The sequence below is a fragment of the Glycine max genome, chromosome 8 (genome assembly GCF_000004515.6).
Source record: "Glycine max cultivar Williams 82 chromosome 8, Glycine_max_v4.0, whole genome shotgun sequence".
Classification (NCBI taxonomy): domain Eukaryota; kingdom Viridiplantae; phylum Streptophyta; class Magnoliopsida; order Fabales; family Fabaceae; genus Glycine; species Glycine max.
This window is the reverse complement of record NC_038244.2, coordinates 1,591,643-1,611,752: the sequence shown is the minus strand read 5'-3', so window position 1 is coordinate 1,611,752 and position 20,110 is coordinate 1,591,643. Positions and strand designations below refer to the sequence as shown.

The 20,110-nt window shown below is 32.4% G+C and overlaps 1 protein-coding gene and 1 pseudogene across 1 annotated transcript; both read left to right on the top strand.

The window, feature by feature from the left end:
* Positions 1–990: 990 nt before the first annotated feature.
* LOC100778949 (calcium-dependent protein kinase 1-like) lies at positions 991–6,583 on the top strand (annotated as a pseudogene).
* A 4,131-nt stretch (positions 6,584–10,714) lies between these two features.
* On the top strand, positions 10,715–19,135 carry LOC100819743 (potassium transporter 3). The gene is made up of 9 exons (XM_003532377.5): positions 10,715–10,942; positions 11,673–11,916; positions 12,020–12,268; positions 12,397–12,447; positions 13,239–13,499; positions 13,577–13,629; positions 14,283–14,397; positions 15,944–16,198; positions 17,486–19,135. The coding sequence occupies exons 1-9, from the start codon at positions 10,901–10,903 to the stop codon at positions 18,589–18,591; spliced, it is 2,376 nt and encodes a 791-aa protein (XP_003532425.1). The 5' UTR covers positions 10,715–10,900; the 3' UTR covers positions 18,592–19,135.
* Positions 19,136–20,110: the final 975 nt, after the last annotated feature.

Here is a 20,110-nt window from a genome sequence, read left to right as displayed (position 1 = left end):
TTACGAACTATGAATAATGTAAAGAATAAGGATGACATTAATTGTTAAAGAAAAAAACAAATACTAGTTAAATGCGGTGCAATTAATTAACTGGCATAGTGAGGGCATTATTATCATTTCAATGATTTTGTAGTTCGTTGTTGTTTTCTTTAGATTTGGGAAGAATGGTTATTGATACGGAACCCACAATTTGTTTTATTTCATGGAGCATCTTCAAAGGCATGTTCTTAATAGAGTTCTTAAATCTAAGATATTGTTATTGATCAATTCTCCCACTAAAAAAGAATGAGTTGTCTAGCTTCCACAATGAAAAACTCGGTCTCATAGAAGATAAAAAGAATACTTTTACATCTCAAAGACAGTTGATAAACGAGGGAAAATAATAAGCATCGAGACTACTGCTTCTATGGTTTGTCGTTGAATATGTGTTGAGATCCATCTAGATCCTCCATCCTTCGAGGAAAAGGAGAAGGGAACATGCACGAGGAAGAGAGGCTTCCTCATTTCATTTCCTAGAGCTTTCTAATCCTCTGTTTTTTCTTGTAATCCACCAAAAAAATAAGTTATAAGTTCTAACTACTAAGACACGGATACTTCCATTCGGCCACCATCCATAACATGGGTTACAGACAAAGTTGCTGCTTTAGTGTTTTTTAATTCTCTGTGTAGACGACATTTTTTTTATAAATGTTTTTAATTAAAATTAAATTTGAAGTGATCACTGTTTAATTTTTTATATTAAAAATAAATTTAATATAATTTTCTCACCCAATACACAAATATATATTTTTAACTTTTAATTAAACACATTTTAAAAAAATTATCTCTAATCAATAATGAAGTTAAAAATTATTTTTATAAACTAAATAATTGTGTTGGAACTTCTTAGAAAAGTAACTTTGGGTAGTTTTTCAACTGAATTTTTATCTCCTAAAAAAATGATTTTTTTTTAAAATTAAAGTAAAAAAAATGAAATTATATTTATTTCAATGTACTGTATCTTAATTAAGATTAGATGTCATTTAACTAATACTTTACTAATTAAGAATTATGCAGCAGCAAAGTCCATTTTAGTCCTCGTGCCGGCCACATCGTTTTAAGACCCGACACATACACACTTTGTCTTCTTCTGACCAAGACCAACCAACCTCTTCCTCCGACCACCGTTCTTCTGATTGACCTTAGTCCATGGGCAACTGCAGCGGCGGCGGCGGAATCGGCAGCACCACCTACTCCGACGACCATCCCCGCCGCAACGGCATCACCGTCCTCCCTCCGAACTCGAACCTTTCAGCCCCACCAGCGACCTCCTCGCTGGGCCGGCGCATGGAGGACATGCGATCCATTTACATATTCGGGCGGGAGCTGGGGCGCGGGCAGTTCGGCGTGACGTACCTGGTTACCCACAAGGCCACGAAGGAGCAGTTCGCGTGCAAGTCAATCGCCACGCGGAAGCTGGTGAACCGCGACGACATCGACGACATCCGGCGCGAGGTGCAGATCATGCACCACCTCACCGGCCACCGCAACATCGTCGAGCTCAAGGGCGCCTACGAGGACCGCCACTCCGTCAACCTCGTCATGGAGCTCTGCGCCGGCGGCGAGCTCTTCGACCGCATCATCACCAAGAGCCACTACTCCGAGCGCGCCGCCGCCAACTCCTGCCGCCAGATCGTCACCGTCGTCCATAACTGCCACTCCATGGGAGTCATGCATAGGGACTTGACGAGAATTTCTTGTTGCTCAACCATAACGATGATTCACCCCTCAAGGCCACGGATTTTGGTCTCTCCGTCTTTTTTAAGCCAGGTTAGTTATTTGAGCATGTTTGGATTCAAGTTCGAAATGATATGTGCGCATTTCAATCCAAATCTAACAGATAAAAGCAAAAGCAAGGTTTTTATCCTTGGGTGAAATTATTTTTGCCTCAAAAATATTTTTTTACCCAAAATCCAAACATGCACAGTTGTGGTAGTTGATCAACTGTTGAATTAGTACTTAGAGGAAGCATTTACATATTCAGTTCAAAACATAGACTTATTTATTTATTTTATATTTTTTTAAGTGTTTATTGAGAAGTTTATCAAGTGGCAGGGTTGTTGGCATTAGTTGACTTGGGGAGTTGGGCTTTGACTTTTATGTACAGGAGATGTGTTTAGAGACCTTGTTGGGAGTGCTTACTATGTTGCTCCTGAGGTGCTGAGAAGAAGTTACGGGCCTGAAACTGATATTTGGAGTGCAGGAGTTATATTGTACATTTTGCTTTCTGGTGTTCCACCTTTTTGGGCAGGTAGAACTCCTTCCTTTTTAACTTGTAAATATTTAGAGCCTCAATTTTATTTTGTAATGTTTTCAGAACAATCCATATATTCTATTTATGTTTTGTTTTGAAATTTATGTGTTTTAATAATTATGTTAATCTACCCGTACTTTCAATTTTTAAATATTGTCATATAACATACCTGTATCAGTATCACATGCTGTTACTGTACCCATATCAATGCAACATAGTTGATGAGAATTGAGATATATCTTGCATGGAATTTATGATGTTAATGGTTGTAACTTGTAAACTTGTTTATTGGTGTTATGAATTAACTATCCAGAAAGCTTAGGTTGTTAGGTGAAGACAAGGGGATGGCTTTATCCTTGTATAACATCTAATATCTATCACAACTAGTTGAACCTTCTGGTTTGTTTTGAGCTTCAATAGGATCATGTTGGTGCTTTACTGTGGAAGTTTTCTTTTCTAGTACCTTGATATGTACAGTTTTTAACCTTTCCAATGTTTTTCACTTTGTTTTTTAATCTTTTATTGAAGAAAATGAACAGGGTATCTTTGATGCTATTCTTCGTGGACATATTGATTTCGCATCAGATCCTTGGCCTTCCATATCAAGTAGTGCCAAAGATCTGGTCAAGAAGATGCTACGAGCTGACCCTAAAGAACGGCTTTCAGCAGTTGAAGTACTTAGTAAGTTAAATTCTACTCGTGAACATAAATTGTTTCATTTTTATGCCAAATGTTGTTTATATTTTATTTTAATCATGCTGACAATGAGGAAAAGAGTCTGCCATAGTTTAACCTCCTAGAGAGGTTCTGAACCTGTAGGATGGATTACACTATGATTCAGTGAGGCTGAGATAACAGATAAGAAATAGGATATGAATATTCAAAATAGTTGTCATTTGATAGATCTGTGACATTGTTAAGGACATTGAAATAGTGTGATTCATTCAGTAAAATGAAAGAGAATGAAAAATAATTGTCACATCTAAAACACTTCAACCCCTTCCCAAGAAAAAAAAAAAGAAGAAATGAAATGTAGTTCAAGACCCAACTAGTTTTTCTACAAATTCCTGAACTTAAGATTTTCTTCTTGCCTCATGTATAATGTGCTCTTGTTTTGTAACTCATTACACCTCTTTGATATATGATAACTATGCACTTAAAAGAGTAGTACGCAGGAGTTTACTATGATTAATTTTTTAATTTCCAAGTGATTGCCACTTCTTCTCAAGCACTAACCCCATCATAAGAATTTTACTTATTTGAATTAGTCAGTCATAACAATACAATATGTTATATATGGTGCAGATCATCCCTGGATGAGAGTGGATGGAGATGCATCTGATAAGCCTCTTGATATTGCTGTTTTAACCAGAATGAAACATTTCCGGGCAATGAACAAGCTAAAAAAAGTAGCCCTGAAGGTAAATTATCTTTTATTATCATTTTGTTGTTCTCACCATGAACATCATAATCAAGCTTTTGGTAAAATATCTGCAAACTGCAGTATATAAATGAATAAATATAGAGAATGCATTCATGGCTGACTAGATCAAAGGATAGATGCTTTTGCTTTTGTTAAACTAATACTTTGGCTGCTAGTGAATCTGTCTCCTCATTTGCCGATATAACCCTTCTCATGTGTTAGTAACGACAATCGGAATTCTAAAGAGATAATCACACGCACACACGCTAGCAACTATTTAAAGAGTTTCAGCAAGTGGCCTACATCCTCGGTAGTAGAGCAGCTGTTTCTTTTCTTATTAATCAATAATAGTATTACATCCGCATCCCCAAACCCACGTTGTCGTAACCCAACAACAGGTGGGCCAAGCCCAAGGGGCAGATGTTTTCGCTCCATTGCACTTTGCTCCACTATATTCCAGCATCTGCCCGCTCATAACATATGAGCCATGCACAACATCATGCAATGGAATTATTTAGTTTCACAATAAGATCAATCTATCTTGGAGGATTTGGTTTCATACACAACTTCTGTATCCATTATCCTGACTAAACGACTTTTGAAAAGTATTTTATTAATTTATTTTATTACAGGTTATTGCGGAAAACCTTTCTGAAGAAGAAATTATTGGCTTGAAGGAAATGTTCAAATCCATGGACACAGATAACAGTGGAACAATCACATTTGAAGAGTTGAAAGCTGGTCTCCCAAAATTGGGTAGTAAACTTTCTGAATCTGAAGTTAGGCAGTTGATGGAAGCGGTAAGGTTATTATTTTCTTTTTTGGTTGTATTTTTTCCTAGTGGTTCTTCTAAAATATTTACTCTCATTTGTTGATAGTGCCTATTCTCTCCCAGCAGGGTCTGATTTTAGCCTACCTTATAAATACCTTTCCCTGCCTTGTACTCTCTCTCCAACAAACCCGCATGCACTTCCCCAACCCCATGATCAGGTGCAATGCACCTTTTGCCTCTCATTACATACACCTTAGTGATCTTTGGCTGTGGGGCCACATCACTTAACTACTGGAGCTTGGCTCCCCATAGCTAAGTTTATGTGTGTGTAAAATACCGTTAGAACTCATTCTGTGCAAGCTCATCCTGTCTTGTTTATAAGTATCTGTATCCAAAACCGAGGTTTGCACTTATGATGAACTTGATGCTAAAGTAATGGAGCTTTGCTTCCCATAGCTAAGTATCTCTCTGAGCCCTTGTATATGTCATATATACAATTTAATTCTTTCTTCGCAATCTCATCTCCTGTCTTGTTGATAATCATTAGTATCCAAGCCTTGTTTTGCACTTATAAAGAACTTGATGCTTTATGTATCAATGTGGTCTGTGTAACAATTGTGGAGAAAGGAGATGCCAAGATGGGTACTATCATTATGGCTACATGATATTGTGATTACTAGGTTACCCCTTCACTTAATTTTAATTGTGTTTTTTCATAAACTATATGATGGAAATTATTTGGTTTTCAGGCTGATATAGATGGAAATGGAACCATTGATTACATTGAATTTATAACTGCTACCATGCACATGAATAGAATGGAAAGAGAGGATCGCCTATATAAAGCCTTTGAATATTTTGACAATGATAAGAGCGGGTAATCTCATTTATTTGTCATTCATAATTTATAGTTTAGCAACATTATCACCTCATTGATTTTTGTGTTGGTTTTCTTCTTGTTGCTTCCGTTTAGGTACATCACAATGGAAGAGTTGGAATCTGCCCTTGAGAAATATAATATGGGTGATGAGAAAACAATAAAGGAGATCATTGCTGAAGTTGATTCAGACAATGTAGTTACTTTCCTTTTACCTTTTCTTTTTCATTCCTTTATATCTCTATTTTTTTTTACATAGTCCCATGTAATGCCATTCTAGAAAATGCTGTAACTATATTGTTGGGTAATGCTGCTTTATTGTTTCGTAAAGTAAATAGAGCATGGTCCTGTTTAGATAAATGTTTCTGTAAGCACATATAGGAGAAGAAAACAAGGTTAAATGAATTGAAGTTAAAATCAACTTATGCACTTAACTTTTATAAAAGTTATTTTCATTTAACTTCTCAAAAAGTTCAGGTACATAAAATTGATTTTAGCTTGAGGAGAAGCTTATTGTGTTTTATCTTCGTATTTTCTTCTCTTGGAAGTGTTTAAGGAGAAATTTATCTAAACAGGATCCAGGTCTAGAACTTTACGTGTCTTTTTTTTACAAGATAAGCTGTATTGTCTTGGGGTCGCATCCTAGTTCTCATTGTTGGTTATCCTAGTGCCAAGTTGTAGATGTTTGTAGTGTTGTTTAATTATACTTTACAATATTAATTATCAATTTTCTTGCAGGATGGAAGAATTAACTATGATGAGTTTGTAGCCATGATGAGGAAAGGCAACCCAGATATAACTCACATAACCCATAGACGTCGCAAATAACCCCTGCATTGCTTTGTTGGGTTCAGAGTGTCTACACGTTTTATAGTATAACGGCCTGCTATTTGATTCATTAGGCACTTGCATGATATTTGTGGGTCTAGACTCTAGTTGGACAAGTTTATTTCTACTGCTTGAGCAGACACGAACGTGTACAAATCAAAGAAAAAAACAGATCAATCCTTTTTTCATAAGTGAGGTAAAAAAAAAGTTAGATTTTATTAGTTCGTCTCTTGGTTTATGTCGAATGTTAACTTTGTAATTGAATTTCTTAGATTGAGTTTAGGTCTAACTCAACCTTCAAAACTAGTTCAAGGGAAGAAGATTGTTCTTCATTTGTATACTCTAATTTGATTTTATTTTTAGTCGATATGAGATTTGGATTTTTTTTAATATTTTTCCTCACATTCAGTATTTCTTGAGCTTGAGCTTGATGCATGAATATAACATAATGGGTGATCATTTGAATATATTTTGATATTGTTTTATATTATTAAAACATGAATTTAGATCTAATTTAAATTCAAAATTTAACTAAGAGGTAAGAGGTGAGTGACGATTATTTTATACTTATATATTATATGATCCTTCCTAATTCAAGGATATGTCAATCATGACATGTACTGTGTAAGAATATAGATATGCATATTCTGGCTGCAGAGGTAGAGAGAAACCTAATGAGATAATGCAAAACAGTCTCTGTACTGTGATAAACTCGTGTCTGCTTTGTAGTCTCCACAACAGTCTTTGAGACGTGAAAAAATGTCAAGAATCAAAATTTTCTTCATAATAACAAAATAACTGTAATAAAAGCCTAGAGGCTAAATAGAATTAACTAATGGGATATTAATTGACTACATATTCGATAGATAATTTAATCTACTAATTTTCATCCAATAATTTATTGACTTGGTGCAGCTCGTTTCTCATTTTTTGTTTCTATGTATATATTGTTGAATGTGGAGCTCGATTAGTCGAAGCTGTCCGGCCAATAGACCAGGATAAATTGCATAACTTGCAAATTAGCTTAATTTGTTTTTAATTATTTTTTATACTTCCGTGGAATCATATGTCGATATATTATTAAAATTATTTTGATAAAATAACGTTTATACTCTTATGCTGAAGTCAAGGTCATTGGGATTGAAAGAGATGGGGCTTTTCCATTTTTGTCTTTTCTTAGTTTATAAACAATGATTTTCTTTCTTTCTCACAAATCTTAATAAACAGTTATGACTTATCCATATCTATGGATGGGCATGGGAAGATCATAAATTCATCTTTTAGAAATGGGAAGATCATAAATGCATCTTTTAGAAATGAGAAGGTAAATGGCGGATTTTTTTTCAAGTTTTACATTAAATTTATTTTCATTTTCAAATATATATTTTACTAAAGGCCAAAAAAAAATATTTTTAAATCATGTTTTTAATTTTATAGTATGTTTTAATGTTTTTATTTTTCAAATGAAAATTCAAAAACAACTTACTTTACCTTTAATTTATTTTAATTAAAATTAATTTTACAAAGACCAACCTTTTGGTCCGTCCCACTCCCGAAGAAATTAATTAAAATTAATTTTGCAACCCGTTTGGTTTATAATTTAATAAAATTAATTTTAAATCCATAAATATAATTTAAATAGTCTTAGTCATGAATTTGATATTATTTTTTTACAGAAATTTTATATTAAATTAATATGTAGGAAAAGTGGATTCTAAAAGATTTTCAAATTTCTTTAAAACAAAAAATTCAAATAGATTACTATATTTGAACATTTTTAGTTTTTGTGTTTGATGAGTGATGAACTCTCAAGTACCAAATATTAGCATCTTTAATAATAGAATTATTTTGTGGTTTTAGAAACCGTGGAAAGCTATTATATTCCAACCTATGTAGAAGTTATCATCCGGCCGAATGATCAAAGGGCTCATTCCATTTGGAATTTAATCAAATGAGGAAATTTTTTGAATTAATATCTAGGAATAAGTTAGAGGGAATTTTATGATTTTTTATTATGAAGTTGTAAAAAATTGAGGACTTTAGTTTTTTTTTTTTTTTTTTTTGCTGAAGTTGTAAAAACTGAACGATTTGAGTTTTTTTTTTAATTTTTGATACGATGTTTTACGACTTTAAAGTTGTTTTAATTTTTTATTTTTAAATTAATTTTTAAAAACTTTAAAGTCGTTTTAATTTCTACACGTTTTTGTTTCAATGTTTTTACTATTTTTGTTACTGATATTAACAAATAATATTAATTTAAAATTTATTAAATAATATTAAATTCTTTTTAAATATTTTTTAATTAGTTTTTACATTTATCATTAAGTAAACTAATAATTTCGTACACTATTATTGATTAATTTTATTTGATAACATTATTTTAATATTAACAAAAAAATAATTTAATAATAAAAATAGTTGTTAAAATAAAATAACATAATATATTAATATAAAATGAATAATACAAATTAAACACAAATATAAAATTAAAAATTAAAAATAATATTAGTGGTCAAGTTTTTCGTATGAATAATTGTTAAGTTTATATCGTTCAATTTTACATAATGAATATTTTTTAGCTTATTTAAAATTGGTTGGTCCATCTTATTATGTATATCACTTGTATAGACATTTATTAAGTCATTTGGAAGAATTAATTTTGAGATATTATCCCATTATTAATATTTTTCTTAAAGAAATATGTGTAGTATTTTTTTTTATTTTTTTTATTAAAATTTAAATCTTTTTGTTTACAATATTTTTTCTAATTTACAAAAAAATAATCCTTAACATTAGTAATAAAATATAAAAAACATCAAATAAAATAATATAAAAATATTAAATAAAACAATATATAAAAGTACAAATTAAAACTAATTTAGAGTCCGTTTAAAACTAATTTAAAATTTTTACAAAATTTTAGCACAACTTTGGAGTTGTTAAACATTTTATGACTTCAAAATAAATAATTTAAAAAAGTTAGAGTGATTTTGAAGTCGTAAAACATATAAAAAAAAAAACTAAATTCGTTTAACTTTTACAACTTCAATAAAAAAAATTAAAATCTAACAATTTTTTACGATTTTATAATCAATCATAAAAATTCCATTAACTTACTTTTATTTAGATATTAATTCAAAATTCCCTCTCATTCATAAATTTCAAATGAAATTACCACTCTTGTCTCTGGCCCTGTCGTCCCCTCCCGGTGACAAGGCTACTGTTAAAGTAAAGACGTAAAATGGGAAGTACTGTGCAGTGTGCATATTCAGCGATGCTAGCCATACCAATGTCATAATGCCGCATCTCTTACAAATTCCACGGATGCAGTTAGGCTTACGCAGTAAATAAACAAAAATTAATTTATGTTGGGATGAATATGCTCTTAATAATTGTATTTGAAGAGTAATTGATGTAGTACTGATTGGGAAAAATATGAAAAGAAAAACATATTAGGTAGTTTGGATAAGTAAATCATATTATTTTTGGTCCAACAAAGAAGAAGAGAGGAAAGTCAAGAGAAACATTGGAGGATTTTGTCCCAATAGATCTCAAGATAAATAATATATTTTTGAAATTTTAATATTTAACGTAACTTAATGACATAATGTGATCTATATAACTGACATTGTTTACTTGGATAAGATTTTGTTATTGTATCTTAATTAAGAATCTTAGTTAATTTTATTTAATTTTTCAATTTTAATAAAACATTTATTTATTTTTAATTTTTTTATGCTAATCGATATACTTTGATTTTATGGAAACTTATAGAAGAATATACTCTTTCACTATTAAGAAGATCCTGTAGTTGATATTACGAGAATAAAAATGTCATTGAAAATAAAATCTAAATAAAATAAAATATGTTTTGAGAATAATTTTATTAAATAAAATGAAATTAATTAAAGTTTATTTATATTTTAGACTATTGTATATTTTCTTATGTCCGAATCTAGAAAGAATAAGAAGAAATGCTAATAAACGACAACAAGTCAATAACCTGATGAAGAAGGAAAAAGCCACATTCAATCCCCGATGAGATAAAAATGCCAAAAAAAAAAAATACAGAATTACATGATGAAAAAATAACATGTGATCAACAATGACCGCAAGGTTTGGATCAACCTTTTAAATATTAGATTGTAAAGGAATAATATTATTTTATCAAGACAATTATCCAATCTTTCACCTAAACTTTAGATTTTAGAAAAATAAGTTGACGATTATACGTGGAAAATCTCTGTTTAATTTTTTTTTTTTTTGTGAATGCCAATCAAATACTGAGTAGAATAGCTAATGGATTGGAAAAACTTGTGATATCTAACAAAAAAAAAACTCATTAAAAATATTTTATTTTTATATTTTAAAACGCAGTTAAGAAATGTTAGTGAATTTCATTTGTTAAATCATGGTTGATCCTTATATGGAATAAAAAAATTGTATTAAGAGTTATTTTGTATCAGATAGCATGATAAAAAAAATGATACATGGACTCTGTAATGTTAAAGGGAGAAAAAACTGAGTTTATGGTGGACCTAATAAAATAATCAAACATGTTCTACATTAGAGGCAATTTCGCGGTCCCAATATACACCAGTTGGAGTCGATTTTCCATTTTTTTTCCTTTCCAAAAACGAGCGCAACGACAACGCTCTCTCTCTCTCTAAACCAAAACTGCTTGCTCTGTTTTCTTCAGGCTTCGCTATGAGCTCAGATGCTAGTAGAGAACGCGGTGCATCAACCGTGGTACGTTTTCCCTTCTTCTCCATCGCCACCTCTTTTTTTTTCCCACAATTCGAACCCTAACTTAATCACAAACTGGATTATAAACGTTTTCCAATGCTTCTGGAACTTTCTTCGCTTGTTTTTCGTCTTTTCAGATTCGTTTTCCGTAGCATCGATCCAATCCTAACGAATGAATGTGTGATATTCTAATTATTGAATAAGCACCACTTTTGTCTTAAAAAGAGAATGTGCGAAGTGAAAATGAGATCCGTTGTCTCAAATTTGATCGTAAATGTAATTATGTAAACGTGGATCACTGGCATGGAGGCGATCACATACAGCATATAATGTATTTGGCATCAGAAACCGAGAAAGAAATGCTAGTTATTGTGTGGAGAGTGTGGTGAAAATATGCCATGTTGGTGGAAGCTTAGAAAATTAAGCTGGAACTGTTCCTGAACATAAACATCTATAGTCTATTATTATCATATGTTATATACTGGTAGAAGCTTTTTATGCCATAATATTTGTGTTCTTCTGCACCTCTTTTGTCTTTTATTATCAAATGGCAAATGAGCAACTCACGGGAGTAGTATGCCTGTGCAGAAGAAAAGGAAATAGGAAAAAAAACATTGAATACCTACATAATCTATTGTTTTGTTCATTACTTTGTTTTTTAATCTGAACTTTATTTTATTGAACTCAAAGACCTTATTTACGTGTATAATATATGTTTTTTCTTTATTAACAGGTGGAACTGAAATTTCAATATAGAGCACTTCTGTTTTTGGCATACCAGAGTTTAGGCTTTATGTTTGGTGACTTGACCTTATCCCCTCTTTATGTCTATCAAAGTATATTTTCTGGAAGACTGAAAAAGGTCCAAAATGAGGATGCAATATTTGGCGCATTTTCTTTGATCTTTTGGACTCTCTCAATTATTTCTTTGTTGAAGTATGCCATTATAATGTTAAGTGCAGATGATAATGGTGAAGGTCAGGGCTATTTTTCTTTATTGTTCTGTAAAATTAGGTCCTTTATTTTTTTTTCCTGTTACTATAATTATTGTGGTAATGCTAATACATTCAACTTTTACAGGGGGAATCGTTGCTTTGTATTCACACCTTTGCAGAAATGCAAAATTTTGTTTGCTTCCTAATCATCAAGCTTCTGATGAGGAGCTTTCTACATATCACAAACCTGGTTCCTCAAATAGAAGCATACCACCCTCGCCTTTGAAAAGATTCATTGAGAAACACAAGAGTACAAAAACGGTTTTGCTTATTTTTGTTTTACTGGGTGCTTGCATGATAATTTGTGTTGGTGCACTCATGCCTGCCATTTCAGGTAAGGGAACATTTTTTTTTCTCCTCACAAATATGTTAGTGTGTGTGGTGGAGTAACTTATCTGATTGATGTCTTACCATTGTATTAGCTCTATTTGTACCTCTTCTGATAAGAATTCTATATTGCAGTTCGTTCATCTGTTGAAGGCCTGAAAATTGAAGCAAAGATTACAAATAAAAGTAAGTGAGAAAATGCTAATCTTCCACCAAATAATATCTAATACTCAAAGCTTAAATAATCTAAATTAATTACCCACTAGAATTGGCCTAGTAGTTGGGGGGGCGGAGGGGTGAGGGGGGGGGGGGGGGGGGGTAGGTAGTCTGCACAAGCTCCTAGGTTCAAACCTTGTTGCCATCATTGTAAACCCAAAAAAAAAATCTAAACGAATTAAATTAATCAACTAATAATTTAATACAGACTATATAGAAAGAAGGTGATTTAGGGTGTAAGATTAAATCATGTAATGTAACTCCAGAAAATGTGATTGTTAATTTACGGTGACTTTTATTAAGGTTCTTAACCTAGATAACTTCCCTTATTTTACCCCAAGCTCATTATATTATGTGTGGGTTAATTAAAAAATAATGGTCTCTTGATTAGGTTCTACATTGTGACTTGCTGAGCATTATTAATGTATATCATGATTAAGCATTTTCAGAAAAAAAAAATGAATTAAGCTTGCTTTTCATCATTCTTCAGCATAAGCAAAATGACTTGGGAACAACAAATCTTGACTATGTAATCATACATGGATGCTCAAGATTGGTTTTATTCAGTTTTAATCTTGACCATTCATATATGGTTGTATCTTCAAAATCTTGTATGAGTATGATAAAGATTTGTTCTCATGTTAACAATTGAGAACAATTCTCACATGATATGCTTGCTATGTGGTACTGGTCCTATATTTCTTCCTTGGAAAATATTATGCAATTTTGCTAGCTAAACTTGCACATATATCATTTCACAGGTATGGTGTCTCTTATTTCTTGTGTTCTACTGATTGGACTCTTTGTTATGCAACACCGTGGCTCCTACAAGGTTGCATTCGTGTTTCCCCCCATAATCATCCTATGGTTACTGACTATTTTCATGATTGGTATTTACAATGTCATCAAGTGGAATCCAAGAGTATATCAGGCTCTTTCTCCATATTATATATACAAGTTCTTTAGGCTTACAGGAAAAGATGGTTGGACTAATCTTGGAGGAGTATTTCTGTGCGTTACAGGTCTGCATCTCTTTTAAAATTCAAGTTCTGTTTAAGCCTTATTGTTGCCAAATCCATTCTTTTTATATTGTCTCCAGGAACTGAAGCTATGTTTGCAGACCTTGGGTACTACAGACAAACACCTGTTAGGGTATGTGTGGCCAATAATTATTAGGTTGGATTTCGACTTCATGGTTAACTGGCAATGTTCTGTTCATGGCTGACCCTCCAAATGGATACCAAGAATGATTAATATTATTTTACTGCAGTTTTCTGTAAGGGTGATAATAATTTCTTTTAATCAGTAATAGAATGTGTACCTAGTTGTAATATTCTTTTCAGACTTTGACATGCTAGATTGCCTATTATATGATATGAAAGAACTGAACTTCAGATGGAAAGTTACCACACAGAAGGAATGGTACATACTAATTTGTATTGCATGCATATATATTAGTATCCTAAAAGTCAAACCTTTGTTTATAGTGAATTAATGACGCACATGCATAACAAGTGAAAGAGTATAGGATTTGTTAGACTGTAGGTCAATGACATTTAGAAATTTATTCCTGATTTGTTATCAAGAACTCTAGCCAAAATGGAATATGTGAAATCGAACTTTGAGTTGATTTACCTGTTTGATAATGTATTTCACATAATTTACCTTCACCAGTGGTCCTTGACATAATAAGTTGAGACCTAAATAGTGATTCTTCATTTTAAACAGAATGATACAACTTTCAGATATATTTTGTTTTTTAAAGTGACCTTTGTTACTGTTGTTGTATCCTTGTTACCATGCAGGCTGCATTTTGTTGTGTCATTTACCCATGCCTAGTTCTTCAATACATGGGGCAGGCTGCTTTTCTTTCAAAGAATTTATCTGCAGTGCCTATAAGCTTTTATGCTTCTATTCCAGGTCAGTTAATGTAAATGCTAAGAATAATAGATGTCTGATAGGCCTTCTTGTACAATTCTAGAAAAACATGGATTGAAGTTATCTGCATTCAGAATAATTTGATTATTTTAGATGTCTGTGGACTTTCTAAGTACTAGTATATTGAACTGGTGATAATTTGGGATTCTTTGAATGATCAAATATTTTCTTTCCTAGTAATATATGAATTGAAGTATTATCTTTTTATTCCCTGTATCCCAAATTGTTCATTATGAACTGATGCCTGCACTGACAACTTGACAAGTATTAGATACAAGTTCTGGCAATGCTTGGCCATATTATGTGAGACAGTTTTGATAGATAACTTTAACCTTTGAGATTTACTAATCTAGCAGAGAAATATTTTAGTGCTGAATTCTATTTGGGGTGGATGTATTACTGTGCATTTTTCTTCATATCATGTTTTTAATGAACCCAAACCTTTTCTTATGTTCTAGAAAGTTAAGTTTGTTTCACTTACATATTAATTATTATAATTGTATATTTGTATTATGATTTCCCGTTTTGAAAAAAGTGATATCTATCATGTCTTGCTCAAGGTGGTCTATAGATTAGACTGTGTGTAAAAGAAATCCGAAGAGAGATATTTGAGAGAAAATGAAAAACTGATAAAAGTGAATAATGATTTCATTAGCCAAGTTATTCTGAGATTACAGATATGTATTTATAGACAGATTTACAGCTAACAGATTTCTAACTAATCTCTAACGGTCTAACTAACTTCTAACTGTCTAACTGACTTGTAACTGTCTAAATAACTTGGAACAGACATTTAACCACTATGGTTAAATCTAACTGAGACAGCTGCACTTGAATAACTGCAGGTCTGTGTATTACTCTAATAGTGTAACACTATCTTTTTCAAACTGAAACCCAGCCTCTAACTAGAATGTAACTGATCTTAGGAAAAAGTGCCAGCAATTGCAACAGTTAAGTAATGTCACTTTTATTATATAGGATGTAAGTTCCTCATGAATTTGAGATAAAAGCTGGAGAATTTTTCTATATCTTGAACAGAAAAAATTAAACTTTGTGTACTGTACTATTTTTAATGTGTGGCAGTTGTTGGTGAACAATTTGGTTTACCCAGTTCCTGCTCCTATTTTTCATTGTATCAAAGACATTGCCAATGGGTTTAGCTTAACACTAGTTGATAATGTTTGAGCTAAAACCTCCAATGGGTTAGTTGTCGTTATTTCTCTTCCGTGTGGTTTTGTACTCTTTTATCATTTTTTCCCCATAAAAGGAACCACTCAGACAATTCCTGTATCTGGTTTTCTTAACTTCTCATGCTGGTGTGCTGTGTACTACATATATGCCATCATTGGAATAACATCACCTTTTACTTTTCGCATTTGGGTCACATTATGCAAGAAACTTACTTTAATGGTAAATGAAGTAAAATAGTTGAGCTGGTAATAATGTACTGCCATATGTTTTTGATGAGAAAGCAGTACTTGTTTTGGAGTCTCCATAATTTATTTCAGAATGTTTTATCATTTTGTAGATATTCTATTTTGGCCAGTATTTGTGGTGGCTGCTTTGGCAGTAATAGTTGCAAGTCAGGCTGTCATCGCTTCAACATTCTCAATTGTCCAACAATGCCATGCATTTGAATGTTTCCCACGGGTTAAGGCAGTACATTCCAGAAGGTGGATCCCTGGTCAGACATATATACCCGAGATAAACTGGATTCTTATGATAATCAGCTTGGTTGTGACAGTTGGTTTAGGAGACATGAGTAATATAGGATACGCTTATGGTAAGTTGATAGAACACCAGTTGGTAGATTGGAGAATAGTAATATTAAATCACAAAATACACAATACAGTGAAGTTTTCTGTTCCAGAGTCATAGACTCCTACAAAGATGATTTCTGTCCAAATTACCAGAAAACAGAACACACGTTTCCCCTAATGCACACATATTTAATACTCCCTCCGATTTTTTTTATAAGAAACAAATGAGTCTATGGTCCTAATTATAAGAAACATGGACCCACTTTAAAATTTATTACTTGCTAAATTTCTTTCATACCCTTGATTTATTGTGAAAAATGCTCATTCATTTTTCATGCAAGTGGATGCATTTATTGCTAAAAAAATTTCATACCCTTAACAATACAAGCACATTCATTGGTGGAAAAAAAACATCATCCCTTGAATTATGTGTAGTGTCATTAAATATTATCACTACTTTCTATGGGTATTTTTGGAATAAGATTTAAATTTATGATATTATTAATTAACTAACTACTTTTATTGGTCTTGATGAATTAGTCATTTGTTTCTTATATAAAGGACTGAAGAGAGTAATATGCATTCTAAATTTCTGCACTAAGCTGTCAACATGAAAGTTACTATTCAAGATATTCTAATACATAACTGTTATTGTTAATGATTCTTATTATTGCATTACACTTATTTTAAAGTGACTCTGCTAATAACTGTTTCACTGCCCCTAACTCTCAATTCCCATCATAAGTTGTGTAAAATAATGTTACTTAAAATATTTACTATCTAATTAATATTAGTTTGTGGGTTTCCTTATATTTCTTTTATCTAATAGGCTATTTATTTCTTTATTACATAAAATAAATTTAAGACAGAGTTTCATTCTCTTCTATATTTGATATTGAAATATGATTGAATATTTGAATTATGATTCGTTGCACTGAAGTTTTACATTCTCAATGAACCATACAATTCCATCTATTTCAAAAATAGGTAAAACCTTTACTAGAAGTGAAATTAGCATAATTTTGATCCACTATCGGCATAAGAACTCTTTAAATTGTCATTCTATCATGTATTATGATGTTTTTAAAAGAGTTGGCTATGATATTAGCTTCCTAAGAGTTTGAGCTTTATCGGTGATCTGGCAACACTATTGGATGCTAGGGTAAAAGTTACAATAACAGTGAATCAAACTTAAACTTATTTTACATCAGTGATTGTGGGTGAAAATACACTGATGTCCTGGGTCATTTTATTATTCACTACTGTTTGTCAGCTGATGATTGTTAATAACATCATCATTTTGTTTGCAGGGATGGCATATCTGATTGTGGTGTTTGTGACCACATGTTTGACATCACTAGTCATCAACCTTGTATGGAATCAAAGTCTTATAGTTGCTCTGGCATTTGCCTTATTCTTTGGCGCAATAGAGATTCTCTTCCTGTCATCTTATTGCATGAAAATCCTTAAAGGTAGCTGGATTCCACTCGTGCTTTCTGCCGTCTTCATGGTTGTTATGTACGTGTGGCATTATGGTTCTAGGAAAAAGTATTTATTTGACATGCTTAACAAAGTTTCAATGAGGTCGATCATTACATTAGGTCCTAGTCTTGGGATTGTTAGGGTTCCTGGATTGGGCCTTATCTACACTGAATTGGCTACTGGAGTCCCTGCCAGTTTTACCCATTTCTTGACAAATCTGCCAGCTTTCTACCAAGTGGTTGTTTTTGTTTGTGTTAAGACTGTACCTGTGCCTTGTGTGCCACATGAAGAACGATACCTCATTGGCCGAATTGGTCCCAAATCTTACCGACTGTATCGGTGCATTGTTCGAAATGGCTATAAAGATGTGTATAGTCATCAAAATGATTTTGAAAATGACCTGGTGATGAGCATAGCAGAATACATTCAATTGGAAGCAGAAGGTTGCTCTGGAAATGCAGAGGGTTCAGTGGATGGACGGATGGCAGTGGTTAGGACCTCGGGGAAGTTTGGGACAAGATTGCGTATGTCAGAATCTGCTGGTTTTGAAGAAGGCTGCAGTATTAGTCTTCCCGGAGCTTTGACTGTTACTAGTAGTAAATCTCCAGCATTGAAGAAGCTGCAGGCCATGTATGAGCAGGAATCACCTGATGAACTCAATACTAGACGAAGGATTCAATTCGAGTTGCTAAATGTAATATATAAAGATCCACGTGTCAAGGAAGAGCTCATGGAACTTGTAGAAGCCAAGCGCGCTGGAGCAGCGTATGTAATAGGTCATTCTCACGTAAAGGCCAAGTGGAACTCATCATTTCTAAAGAGGTTTGCTATCAACCTCTACTCTTTTCTCCGAAAAAATTGCCGGTCACCTGCAGTAGGACTAAACATTCCTCAGATTTCTCTGATTAAAGTAGGAATGAATTATCATGTGTAGCATGAGTTAATGACAATATTTTGACTGGGGATGTAATTTATCCAAACCAGAAAAGAATGCCCCTTGGGCTTCCACGAACGGCAAGACTATGCTACTTTGACAGATTCCACTTAAATGGATTTCTCTCAAGAATCTCCTCTCGGCCGCATGTTTTAAGAAAGAGCGGCATCAAATTGCCAAGATCTTTTGATTTTGTGGTGAGCCTGGCGAGGAATGTAAATTACTATATTGGTTGATATACGAGTTTTGTGCAGGGTCCTGTACCTGTTTATTGAGTTTGAGCTTCCTAAATTACACTTTGGAATCACGTCTGTCTTAACCGTTTCGCTCTAGTGTTTGTTGAATACTTTGCATACAAGCATCTACTGCTGCCTTGGTACTTGTACGAAAATTTCTTATGTTTTTTTTTTTTTTTCAATTTTCCTCGGAAAAACTAGGAAATGAACTGTATTTAGAACTGAAAACGTGTCACGTCTTTCAGCGACATCCAGATGACAAGTTTGAATTTTGGTTCTTTTATTTATTTATTTATTAATTTTGGCTACTGTGAATTCATCTCTCTAGTTAGTTTTGCTTTGTTGCCTTTACTTCGACTACCTAATCATGATTTTTTGTGTTTTTTAATCATCTTTTTGTGTCCTGCAACACTTTGTGTTCTAATAACACTTTTTTTTATTCTCATAATGTCATGTTACTCATAAGAAATTCATATAAAATATTACTTTAATGTAAGAAATTTTAAAAAATTCACACATTTGTATGTTTTTATTATAACTTAATTATTATTCCCATAAAATAATTAATTCATTATTATTCCAAATTTTACTCACTTCATCAGTAAATAGGGGTGGATAAACAGGTCCAGGTCTATCGACTGATCCGCGGGGTCTGCGATCCGCGCGGGTTATGAACCGATTTTTTTAAACGGTACATGGTTATGTCATATTTTTTAGTCCGCCTCGTCTAACTTGTGAACTATGCGGGTTCGGTCCGCGGAGTTTGCGGGTTGTCCGCAGTCCGCGTTAGGTTTGATTTATTTGATCTTGATCCAATTAATTAGGTTTGATTTTCTCTTTTTTACTTTAAACTTTTCTTTTAAAACAACAGATAAAGAAATATATTAGATAAGATAAAGATTTAAAGAAAAAAATAAAATATTTAAATTAAAAGATGATAAAGATAAAAAATGATAAGATAAGGTAAATAAAAGATAATAGAAATAAAAGATTAAGATAAAAAAAATATAAGTGATAACATGCTAAAATCTTCCTTTTTGATATTTTCTCGATCTTTTTCTCTTTTAATCTATCATTTTCATATCTGCAAACCATAAATAATAAAAATATCAATTCTTATCATTTAAGCCAAAAATAATTATTAAATAAATATTTTTAAAGATATTTCAATATATTTTTATTATAAAAAATAGCTCACATCATAGATGGAGAAGACTCAAGCTACTTCAAATATGGAATCATTTGTTGTTGGAGATGTTTAAATTTCATATTTTAGATTTATT